This window comes from Haliotis rubra, unplaced genomic scaffold, assembly GCF_003918875.1.
Source record: "Haliotis rubra isolate DU_JTF1 unplaced genomic scaffold, ASM391887v1 Scf1155, whole genome shotgun sequence".
Lineage (NCBI taxonomy): Eukaryota > Metazoa > Mollusca > Gastropoda > Lepetellida > Haliotidae > Haliotis > Haliotis rubra.
The window spans coordinates 66,371-79,692 of record NW_025765065.1 but is presented as its reverse complement, the minus strand read 5'-3'; the positions used below and the strand labels follow the sequence as shown (position 1 = coordinate 79,692).

Sequence of the window (13,322 nt, the reverse complement as noted above, 5' to 3'; positions counted from 1 at the left end):
ATTATGCGAACAAACAAGGAGTAATTTACTGTCCTGTCCATTCTTCATCTGTACGGGCATTACTCCGCCAAGAAGTATTTGTACCAATGCTATATTGCAGCGCAGTCCATCAACATAATTATCATTGAAACCTGTGGGCAGAATTCATCCAAGGCAGAATCAACTTGTCAAACAAATTAAATACAGACAGGTAAATTATTTTAACAGGAACGTGTGTTCCATTAACGATACTGATATGAAACCAGACACGACCATCCCAGACCGATTGTGCTGATTAACAAAGCAAAGTCCATTAGGAATTTCATCATACCTGTGTGAATATAGCCGTCCAGCATACAACAGTCACCATTCGCCTCAACAGAAGCAAGATGTCGTTGTCCAAGGTTCACCCTTTGGAATCTAAAGAGGAGGAAAACGCCGCATCCTCAGAAATGGAGCGTTTATTCAAACCTTTGACTACAGTTCTCAACATCGGTGGAATGTACATGCCGTCTAAACGGGGAGGAGTTTCGAGAGTCATCAACATCGTCTACTGCGTCGTAATTAATGTGTTACTATGGCTTGGAACCTTACGGTTTCTATTCCGTTTCTCAAATACAATTACAATTGGTAAATGGATGACTTTGCTATCCTATTTCGGATTTCAGTTCAGTGTAACCTATTCAGGAACTGCAACGTGTTGTAGTATTTACAAGCACCTGCCAAAGTTTTTCCGGGAATATGATTCATATCGCAGCACGTATGGCTCTGGCCTTGGAAATGTCCAAATCAGACGTTACCTCACGGTGATAACTGTTCTTGGTGTGTCAGAAATTCTCATTGATATGGCGCTTGTATACCTAATAACATTTCACAATGCAGATCCAAACGTGATATATCTTACACCTATGAAGGATCTCCCACAAAGTTATCACCTTTTCATGAAAGTAGCATGTTTTGTGTTTCTGTTGTTTAATGCCATGCAGCTCCATTTCGTGCTACATTTTTTCACATTCATCTCCTATTGCATATTCAAAGAGTTTTCTTTGGTAAACACCCGGATTGCGAAAATGTTTGACAAGAAAAACGAAGACACTCCGTCAACGTCAGAAATTGAAAAAGTACGTCAACATTTTGAAGACACCTGTTCTCTTGTCAATTTGGCCAGTGAGGTCTTCAAACACGTGATCGGTTCCTGTTACATTGCTTCAGTTCCCGTCATCTGTCTTATGCTCTATGGCTTGATACACGACAGCTTGGATATGGAAGAATACTTGATGTTACCAATGACAATGGGACTTCTCATATTCATGGTTGCTGTTTCCACCCTCACTTCTGTGGTTTTAAATATGAAGGTAAGACAAACTTTAAAATTTATGAATTAACTTGTATGAATGTTTCATTGAACCAGTACAATTACCTTTCCACATGCTGAAATCATCAAATGCCATTGCAATCACTACATGCAGACTAATATTTGTAGGAATAGGCTTTCCACTGCTTTAAAAAGTAGTTCATGTATTCACAGCAACATAAACAATCAGACACCGAAGTGTGAAAGTTCAAAAGACCAGCGTTAATACTTCGATAAGAACGGGGCTCGACACAGCCGCAAAATGATGATCAATACAGTATAAGCAGAGAACACGCTTTCACTTTGAGGCAACCGTCAGCGGTGTACCACACCTTTCTTACCCATCTGTGGATGAGAAACACACGTGAAAAAAATGGAATCAAACATGTGTGAGATCGAATTCCAGAACCGTGATTGGCTACTCCGTGGTGATGACCTAAGGTCAGATAATGAAGGGCTACTTTCCTGACAAGATAGTTGCGCTTCAATCGATCGCAGTGACGAACACCTACCTACCTACCTACCTACCTACCTTACCTACCTACCTTTATTTCTCGATATTCTGTTGGAAACATGTATTTATGCAATACAACAAAAGTGAACTGCATAAATCAACATAAATGTATTTTCTAATTCTCTTTATCGTTTGCTTTGATTCTAGTGATGAATTCGGGGCTGGTGGGATAGCCGAGGTGAACCTAAATGATCAAGTGATGACAGTGATGGTTAAAAGATGATGATTAATACCAAATGTTTTGTACATTTTACAGGCCCATTCATCATTGTCCTGCTTTCTGATGAGTGATTTTTCTCAGCTGTCAGACAGAAGCTTGCATACTGTAAGTTGCTAATGTATACTTGCATAAATATAGCCTCTGGTTTGACAAGGTTTTGGTTCAATCATGTCTCCCTGTGATCGTATGTAGAACAGAAATATGCATAAAACCTTTGCAAGTTGATAATCTCTAGTTTGACAAGTTTCTGGTTGTCATTACTCCCCGTGATCACACATGGAGAACACGAATATGATTTCTTTAGTTTAACAAAGCTTCTGCTACAATCATGGCGCTCAGTGATCGCAAGTGGAGAACGACTATATGAAACATCAGTAAAGTTGTACACAAACGGTGATGTTTTCAAACTGCATGAATCCATCTGAGATAAAAATAATAAGACCACAACTGTAATATGTTGAAAGTGAATTTCTATGTATTATTTAGGTGTGCCAAGTATTAGGAACTACAGTGAGTAAGTGAGTTATTATTTAACGTCACACCGGCAAGCAGCCATATCGTGACGAGAACATGTGACATTGAAATGGAAGATATGTATATTATAAAAAACCTGTCGACGAAGGACATGTCTTCAATATCACAAATATTGTCCAGTCTGTTAAAATTCTAAAATATTGAATTACAACTAACCACTAGCATATGGATTTTTAAAACTAATGTACTATAGGCCTTTAGGCCCGAAATACTGAATAAAAATGAATCTGAAATCTGAAAATCAGAACGGTCTATCCTGTTTTACCCATTACAACTGTTTAAGGAACCAAAGCTCGTAAAATATCTAAAACCACTTCTTGAACTACTGTTTTCAAACTGCATTCAGGAGCTCCATACTTAACGATGAGATTAGAGCGTGAAATAATATGCTTCTGCACCACAACTGTTTCTGTATCTGTTTTCTCAGGACATTAATTGAACAATACCGTTTCTTAAACTCGTACTTTAGTGTAGGCATGCCACGTAAGGAAGTCAGGAACTACAGAGACACAGTAACACCTCATAATACAGGCATACAGAAACACCTCTTTTCCCATCGTTTGAATCCCTGCATGTTCAAGCCCGAAGAAAGATTAATCACTTTCTTAGGATTTTATTAACGCAATAAGGGAGATAACTTCATAATCGTAGTGATATGCAAATGCACTTGCCTGATCACAGTTTCTGAAGAATACATGTACAAGAAGATATCTCACCCAAACTACATTTCTGCCTTATGATCAGAACAAGGTATATTTTTTTAAAACCGTTCTTCCGGTGTCTATTTTGTAATCTCTTTTCCATTTCTACTGAAATCAGTAAAACCTTAAAGCCTTCTTACTCCACTCCCTAAGCAACAGCATGCTTTCGAGTATCAGTTGGGCATTATGATCCGGAATTGCAACAAAATGTCCACACCTATTTCAGATCAACACTTTCATCATGCGACTCACAACAACCAATATTGGGTATACCGTGTACAGCCTCTTCACGATTGATAGTTCGACCATCTTGATGGTGAGTACCATTGCATTGCACACGAACCGGAGTGAGTGACAGCTCGTATAGCCACTCAGTGGTTCACAACAAGCTTGTTTGAAATCACAAAGAGCTTACCAGATCGTAGACAAATACCTAACACGCCACATTATAATATGCCTGAGCACCTGTCTGTTGTCAATGTTCCGGCATCTTATAACCGCGCGATCTATAACCTTCTGCAATAGAACTATACAAATTCAGTGTTTGATTGAATATATCTTTAAAAGTTAGCTATAAAAATGGGCTATAAATTGCCAACAACTGAAGGCAGATCACAACTTACAGTGCCTTTGCTACCTGCATGGACCCTAGTTGGATTTGCACCATCCTTCAGCCGCTGGCGATTGTAGGACAAGTTTGCCAAATTTAAAGGAACAAATATACTACGTTTAAAAATCGGGTAAGCAAAAATTTAACTTTGAAAGTTTTGGGACTTACGTACCCTCTCAGGAGGACCACACGAACCGGAAGTAACGCTCGTATAGCCTCAGTGGTGAAGGTCTACCCTAACAACCTAACACGCCACATTATTATGTTAGCAATTGTCTGTTGTCAATGTACCTGGGTAGGAAAAGGACATGACCAGAAATGTATATCGAGCTCACCTGGATTTGCTTCAAATTCCGGTTAGCCATGTTCTAGGTTTGTCAGCCCAATACCCATGCTCGTGGGTGTCTCCAAAGTGGTGAAGGTCTGAGACATACATTACCACTGCCCCCACCCCCACACACACATACACACAGAGGTGACATGCCGTGATATAACTGTAATACTTCTCGACACGGCGTTAAACCCAACTCACTCACACCTTAGTCAGTATTTTGTTTTGCTTTCAGCTGACCGGAACTATACTGACGTATGTGGTGGTGGTTCTGCAGTTCAAGACTGACTAACTGTTACTAGATGCGAAGATACAGATGGCTGGAACTTACCTACTGTCAGGAACATTTAAATTATCTGACATATATGCAGTGACGAGGGAGGACAAGTTCTTATCCTGTGATACATACTACACACATTGTATAAATATTTATTGTTGGTAAATAACTATAGCAACCAGTGTGTGAGTCCTCCTGTTAGTCATGTTGTTTTACATAAACTGTGAGACTAAGCAGTTTTGTTTAAATATGTTATCGCATGTCAACTTTATTCAATAAAACGTGTTGACGGATCGATACAAGTCACGTTTAGCGCAATCATCTGTCGTTGAGGGTGGAGACGGTATGAATGGTCTATGGACTTGTATCTTGCTATCATGTTCCTTACACCTTACTATAACACATCTAACACAATTTTTAATTAAGATTCGTGTATATCAATCTTCTAATGTTGTTCAGTAACGGTCAATTACCTAAAAACTTTACACTTAGCCATTTGAGGAGACCAGTGAGACAACCTTATCTGATAGATCTAAATGCAGAGTGACAAAACCAATCCATATTTATCCACTGTAAAATCCACTGTATAACAAGTGGAGTGGACCTTCCAACAGCCAATCTTGCCAGCATTATTCCAAAAGCCTCACCCTGTGTCTTGAAAATGTGTGAGCAACAGTCACGCATCTCTTCTTTCCCAAGGTTAATGCGATCATCATATAAATATACGTTATCTGATCGAGCTTTCAATGCTTCAGTAAAGGATTAAAGCTAATACAGTAAACATGTGGATCACATTTCCAACTTTCAAACACAATGTTAACATATGTTATATTTGGGATTACACTTTCGTAGTAAAGTACAGATTCTAGTACCTTTTTTGGGTTGAGTCCCAATCGGGATTCGAACCCACGCCTTCGAATCCCGGATGGGACTCAACCCAAAAAAGTACTAGAATCTGTACTTTACTAAGAAAGTGTAATCCCAAATATAACATACTAGTATGTTAACATTTGACCACTTCCTAAAATGGCATTGGGTGCGGTGGGGTAGCCTAGTGGTTAAAGCGTTGGCTCGTCACGCCGAAGACCCGGGTTCGATTCCCCACATGGGTACAATGTGTGAAGCCCATTTCTGGTGTCCCCCGCCGTGATGTTGCGGAATATTGCTAAAAGCGGCGTAAAACCAAACTCAGTCAGTCAGTCAGTAAAATGGCATTGTGTATTTCACCAGTGACAATGATAATGTCCGATGCATTTTTGTCTTGACTTTTACAACGCATTCTCGTGTGAACAATTTACTTGACTGTGCATGTGTTTGTGTACCATCCGTAGGACCCTGTACGCCCATCTGGCGTCATCACTACTTGGCAGCAGTGACATATAGTAGCCCCAAACCAAGTCACGACCTCCCCAATAACAGTCACACTCTAGGATTGTTGCTGTGGCATACAGCTTTGCCAACAGCATTTTCTGACATCTGTCGCAGAGAGACAAAATCCTGATTCATTTCAAAACAAGGCATGTCACAGGAGCGCTGCCCATCCCTGGTGTTTCTTAGCCGAACCCAATGTTTGTCGCCTGTGGTAGGTAAACTGGTATCATGCACACGATGCCTTGCTTGCAGGCGGGTTCTAAATCCCCATTTAGTGGCACATGTTGCTATTCGCCTTCCTGTTATCGTGCAGAGGTAAATATGAAAACAGTGATGGTAAATATGGTTGCATAGTGTAATTAATGTAATGAGTCAATCTTCCCTAGTGGTGTCTTTAAGGCCTGCCAGACCAAGTCTCACATGTTTGGCGAGGAAGTGACCTTTTTGTTTGCCCAACACGCGTGCACCTTTGGACATATTGGTGATCATGTGATGAATCCCGGCTTCACCTACGCTTTTGACTGCATTATATCGCTGAATTAAACGGAACTTAACATCTGTCGTGTCGTTAGAAAAGTCAACCTAAGACAGAGCCCACTGAAAGGCTCAAGCCGTACCATAAGCACAAATGCACATATCAAGCAAAGTAGTGCATATGACTCTGTGAAAACGGTTTAAATCTGTCTGTCGTTAATGTACTCGCGCGAGAATTATGCCTCAAGTGTGCCATTCGAGTCGTTCTCAGATTCACACAATTAATCCCATGATTGAAGTTTCCAATAACGTTTATCACCGCTGAGCTATTAACCAATCAAACCTGTTTATTAGTGGAAATGTCACTAATGTAAATGTCCTGCAACACAGGCATGGACAAAGCACTTGTATTGAAAAGCTAAACATCACAAACGCATACCTCTATCAGTACGGCATGTGAGCTGTGTAATTAATCAGAATGGGTTTTTTAACGCTATTATTTCGAGCGAGAACAAAAAGCGAGTGGATGGTTTGACAGGTCAACACTGATATTTCGTGCGATAATACAGGTTTAGGTAAGTACATTTTCCCATTAGTTGCCGATGATTTCATATGCATCTATTTTGTTTTCTGGCACATGCCTCCACACTAATCTGATAAGTTGCCATACCAACCTGACTGCCGTTGCCAATACACCGGAGGAAACGTCATCTTTGCAGAAGTTCAAGACGAAGATGTCTGCTGGAGACATCGCCATTACTGACCTGGAATGCACATGCCACTACAAAGGGGAAGACTTCCAATGTCTTGAGCATTGTGTACATCGTCTGGTTCTACATGTGCATAGTGAGTGAGTGAGTTAATATTTAACGTCACATCGGCAATATTTCAGCCATATCGTGAAGAGAACGCTTGGCATTGAAATAGAATAGAAATAGAGATTAGAAAACCTGCCGACAAAGAACAGTAAAGCAACTAGAGTATCACATAGATATATGTAAAACTAGTAATTGAATCAAAAACATTTTCACTATGGGGGGACAACACAATATAAAAATGGGCTATAGATCGCCAGCAACTGAAGGTAGATCACCATACTAGGGGCCTCTACATGTGCATAGGCCTGGGGACGTTCGTTTCTTTATCTTCACCCGTGGAATTGATACTGTGGACAAATGGACCGCTGTACTGTCTTACTGTGGGTTTCATGTAACTTGTGCCTATTACACCAGCGCTACCTGTTTCAGCATCAACAAGCACCTGCCCAACCTGTTCAAGGAGTTCGACTGCTATCGTAAGACCTATGGCTCAGCTATTGACAATGCTAAAATCAGGCGAATGGTTACGATGCTATTGTGTCTGGTCTTAGCAACCAGTATTTTCAACGTGTTCGCTATGTATCTGACAACATTTGACCTATGTAAATGCACAAACATTGTATCTCATACCTTTGACATATATTCAAGAGGACTACCATCTTACCTTCAAGCTAGCGCACACTATTTTCCTTTGCCTTGTCACACTTCTGGTGAACGCCATCTTGGGATTTTTCATGAATTGTACGTTCTGTATCTCTAACAAATATTCCCCGGATACATACTATTACAAAACACACGTATGGCACGAAAGGTGGAGATGTGCCATCAATAAATTACATTGACAGAATTCGTAGACAGGATGAAGACATCTGTGCTCTTGTAGAAACGGCTAATGAGGTTTTCCAACACGTGATCGGTCCCTGCTACATAGCATCCAGCCCTGTTGTCTGCCTGTTGGTCTATGGCTGCATACAGAACGATTTGAAGAGAGAAGAGTACATAGTGCTGATAGCATCTATGGTGGTCTTGTTGACAAGCGGTGCCATATTGACTTTGACTTCATTGGTTTTGAACTTTAAGGTAAACGTTTTTCTCATTCATGTATTTCTTAGTTTCCGTTTTCTGATTATTATGAACATAATTTCTTATGTCTACATTTGTTTTTGTCCTACCTCATCAACTTTGCCATGTTTCAGATGAACAATGCTACATTTATTGAGCCCATAGGAAATTGGTATCTTATTTACAGATTAGGATATATAAATGCAGCAAAGATGGTCAGGGTGATCCTGGCACAGTCAGTCTGGTCTGGCTCATCATCAGCCCTTGCCCCATTTACCTGAACTTGTACAACTCAGTTTATATTCTGTCTGAAGTTTGTACTTCAAAAGGGTAATCTGGAGTTTGTCTCTAAACTGTATCCTTAAGTATATATAGGCCTAATCTGCGGTGACCAAGATGGTCAATATATACTGAGTCAAAAAGGAAACTTCACATTCTTTCTTCAGGGCACTTTAAAAGAACAAGAGATGATAAGATGGTTAAATTTTTATTATTTCATTGCTGAGATCTGTGTGATGTACTCGATTCACTTACAGTGCCATAATCAGTTCCATTAGGCTACACCGCCGTTCCAAAACATGGGTATACAGAATGTCAAGTCACAAGAATAAAAATGCGAAATTTCTCAGTTCAATATCGCATTCACCACTGCCAAACACCGTCTCCTCATCGACTGCCTGATGCTTGTGAACACGTGGTTGGGGATTCTACGCCATTGCTTTTGCAAGGCAGCGCCAAGTTCCTGCAAATTCTGAGGTTGGTTCCTAAGACCACGAAGCCTTCTCCCAAGTGCATCCCAAACGTGCTCTATTGGATAAAGGTCAGGGGACCTCGATGGCTAGTCCATGACGTTGATTCCAGCGTTTTGAAGGAAATTTCGTGTCAACATCGCGGTATGCGGCCGAGCATTATCATGCTGGAACTGTAGACCTGGACCATGAGCCGGCATGAAAGGAACGAGTTCAGGGGTGAGCACCTGGTTGCGGTAAGCAGCGGCTGTGAGGTGTCCACGTATGACCAGAAGTCGGGAACGGTTGTTCCCACAGAAAGCACCCCACACCATGCAACTACCGCCCCCGAATCTGTCGACTTCCTGTACACAACATTAGGTTTACCGTTCACGACGCCGTCTCCAGACTCTATGCCTGCCGTCCGCGAATCTGAGGGTAAACCTGGATTCATCGCTAAAGACGACTCGATTCAAGTCTCTCTGGGTCCATCGGAGGTGACGTTGGGTCCACAACAGACGTTGACGTTGATTAAACGGCGTCAATATTGGCCCACAATATGGACGTCGAGAATAGAGATTGGCAGCCCGCAACCGATTTCGAATGGTCTGTGAGGACAGTCGACCTCTAAACAGCTCAGCCCTGGTTCGTGTAGCCGGCAGAAATCTGTCACGTAGGTGACGTAGGACGATTTGACGGTCTTCTGCTCGTGACGTCACACGTGGACGACCCGACCTTGGGCGATCAGAAGTAGTGCAAGTTTGTTGTAGACGACCTCGCAAGTCATAAACTCTATCACGGCTGCATCCCATTGCTCTTGCGACGTCAATAACTGATCTTCCCGCTTGCAACATGCCAACGGCACGTTCACGTTGCACATTTGACAATCGTGGCATTTCAAGTACTGTTAGAACTGTGGTTTAAAAGTGTTCTTTCAATGCTTGAGGCCAATGCAAACACGTGCATATGAAGAGAACTTCGATGCGAAGATCACGTGATCGACTGCACGTGCAAAACCTGATTTAGCACTAACATCATTTGCACAACGAATGGAAGGGTTTGAGTGGGTTTTGCTAACGTTTTTCTGAAGTCGAAAGATAGGGATCCCATTTCGGATACATAGATGTATCATAAGAGAAAAATTATTCATTATTTTTCAAATTACATTTTGTGAACTTTCTTTTTTGACTCAGTATATATTTGGGTCGTTTGTTTACTTGATCAGTTTAGAATCTTGATACAGGACTTAACCAATGTCGGGCGTTTGCACAGTTCCATCAATACAAGCAGCATGAACAGAATGCCACGCACGAGGCTTTCACAACCCTTCTCAGTTGTCGACATCTGGATATACCCTGAAATTAAATTGAGGTAATTGAAGATAATGGACACATAAATGTACCCACTCTTCTAGCAAAGACAAATATGAAAGGCAACACAACACACTAGTATTCAATATATATTGGCTACACAGATCATATGCCGCCTTCATGAGTGCATCAACTTGGCAGTGATGATGAAGAGAAAAGTAGCAATCTCGTTGATAAACAGGGTATGCTGAAGTCGTTTATGACAATTCTACACACGGTGGGGATGCACATACCAATCATACGGAGAGCAGTTACACTCCAATGAGTATCGCTTTCACAGTCACCATCCACACAATCTCATGGTCCACAATCGGTCGATTCTTCACTCGCTACACAGATGAATCGTATAAAGTTGAATCATTGGCGATAGCAATGTCATACGTAAGATTTCAGGTTCGTGGTACCTATGTTTGCAGTGCCACATGTGTCAGTATTAACAAGCACCTTCCCATGTTCTTCAGACAGTGTAACTCATGTAGAGAAAAGTACGCATCTGCCATGGACAACGCTACTCTCCGGCGTTATACCAAGAAGTTGCCTCTCCTCGCTGCCTCAGTGATTGTCACTGTTCCGCCTTTTGCATACTTTATCTCACTTCACAATGTTGATCCTGACTTCATATATCTAAAACCTATCAAACTGCTTCCAGTGGAGTATTACCCTGTGAGAAAGACCATATTCTTCAGTGTGTTCTGTGTAGATGTACTAGAACTGATATCATTTCTTATATTTTTCCAGCAAATGAAATGTACGTCCCCATGGTTCCTAGTATGGTGATCTACCTTCAGTTATTGGCGATCTATAGCCCGTGTGTCATATTGTATTGTCTGCTTTAATTAAATGTTTAGTTTTCCATGCTAGTTTTATATCCACAATCGGTCAAAATGTTGCGTCAGTTCCCATTATCTGTCTCATGCAGTATGATGTCATACACCATGTGATCCTGAAGAGAGAGTACTCTTTGTTTAGTAACCAACACTGTCATGGGTGGATCAGTTATTCTCACGTGACTAAAACGCCTAAACGCCTGGGTTTGGTTCGAATTACGGTTGCCCTTATAACTGTTTAAAGTTTGTCAGCACAATACCCGTGCTCGTTGGTGACACCAAAGTGATGAAGGTCGGAGACATGCATTACTTCGGGTTGTCCTCCCACAGTAACCCGACATGACGTGATAAAACTATTATACGACGTTTAATCCACCTCACTCGTAATTTAGTATTTTATTTTTTGTTTCCTGCTGTCGGGAACTATGCTGACGTATGTGGTGGTGGTGGCTCTGCAGTTCACGACTGACTAACAGTATCTGGATGTGAAGACATAGATCGTGGGAACTCGGGCACAGTCAGAAAGCTTTAAATATGCACGGTGACGAAGGATGACAAGTTCTCATCCGTTGATAAATACTACACACTTTGTGTGAATATTAATTGGTGGTTAATAAAGATACCTACTAGAGTGTAGGTTCGCACGTTTGCCTTGTCTGGTCCTCCTACGATTCAGACAAAAAAACAATCCATAAGTCTGTATAACAAGTGGGATGACTTCAACTTTTCAACAGTAAACCTTCCCTCCATCTCCAACATTATTCCAGCAGCCCCGCCCTCATCTGCATTTTACAATTTTTGTGATACATTTTCGCTTCTCCTTTTTCCCAAGGTTTTACATATTCATATAAATCGTGCTCATAGGTTTATCAGAGCATCCAAAGCCTCAGTGAAAATTTTGAAAGGTTTTATAGCAAACATTTGGATCACATTTCCATCTTCGACGTATCAGTGACAGTAATAATGTCCGAGGCATATTTGTATTGACTTTTACCACACATTCTCGTGTAGTCAGCTGACATTACATATGTTTGCGCACTATCGGCTGGACCCTGTACACACATCTGACATCATCACTATTTGACAATTATATGACAGCCCCCAAACCCTTGTCAAGATCTCCCCATAACAGCCATATACAAGGACTGTGGCCTGGCCTATCGCATCCCCAACTGCCTTTTCTGACGCCTGTGAATGAGAAGGAAATCTGCGAGTAATCTGAAAACCTGATGTGTCATATGAGTACCACCGATCCCTGGTGTTATCTAGCCGACCCTTATGTATGTCGCCTGAGGTCAGCTGTAAGGTTCTCACCATTCAAGGGATGCTTTGCTTTCAGATGGTTTCTAAAGAGCCAGGGGGGTGTCATTGATTTTGTACCTGACATAGGGGGAGGAGGAAGGGGAAACACTCATGCTGTACCGAAATTTTAGGGGGTGAGGTCATCACATTGTACATACTTCCCCATAAAAATCATCACCACCCCCAGCCTTGACGGTCCCTAAGAATAAATGCACATATGAATCAAAGTGTGGCATATGCCCCTGTGAACTGATTTCTCTCTCTGTGTGTCGTTTACCATATTACCCTAAAATCCCGAAAGACCCTCTCTCCAGTACATCTGTGTGTTCAGAAAGGTTGTACCTGTGTTGACAACGATTTCAGCAGCCACGTCATTAACGGTTATCTGTTCTTCAAAATGCAATTCAGATAAGATTGTTACTTAGAACTGTGCAGTTCCGGAATCTGGTTATAACCTTTTGATGACGGTGTCAGTGTTGGAAGAAGATCCTCAAAGATCACTCCCTATACACTTCCGGGCCTGAGAATCAGAATCACCCTCGATAATCTCCAGGGTATACGTTACGATCGCTCTCCACTATACCCATCAACGGCTTGGCCCGATAATTTTATTACCTCCCTTTGCTGGCTCCGCATTCTCACAGTAACCAATCAGCTAAGCCGCCGTTACATCCGAGCTTGCCATTGTCAACAAAGATAGCGATAGCAGTCGCAGTCGCGAAGGATTGTTCGCAGTGACACTCAGATTTTTGGGAAATCATACAGACAAATTGACAGATCTGAAACTTTTAGAAATTTATGAAAGAACTCCTTCTACCTCTTTCAGAGTACCTCTGCATCAATTGTGTTG

At 41.5% G+C, this 13,322-nt stretch overlaps 1 protein-coding gene across 1 annotated transcript; it reads left to right on the top strand.

Annotated features, from left to right (window-relative positions):
• The first annotated feature begins 784 nt into the window (after positions 1–784).
• Positions 785–4,683, top strand: LOC124255508. The gene is made up of 4 exons (XM_046689447.1): positions 785–1,334; positions 2,104–2,172; positions 3,529–3,618; positions 4,479–4,683. Exons 1-4 carry the CDS (start codon positions 825–827, stop codon positions 4,533–4,535), a joined length of 726 nt encoding a protein of 241 aa, XP_046545403.1. The 5' UTR covers positions 785–824; the 3' UTR covers positions 4,536–4,683.
• Positions 4,684–13,322: the final 8,639 nt, after the last annotated feature.

What these genes read in the sequence shown, in the direction of transcription:
- LOC124255508 (XM_046689447.1), top strand. Translation starts at nt 825, where the DNA reads ATGGCGCTTGTATACCTAATAACATTTCACAATGCAGATCCAAACGTG. An exon ending in CTGTGGTTTTAAATATGAAG is followed by an intron (nt 1,335 to 2,103) that starts GTAAGACAAACT and finishes TACATTTTACAG; the next exon opens with GCCCATTCATCATTGTCCTG. An exon ending in CAGACAGAAGCTTGCATACT is followed by an intron (nt 2,173 to 3,528) that starts GTAAGTTGCTAA and finishes CACCTATTTCAG; the next exon opens with ATCAACACTTTCATCATGCG.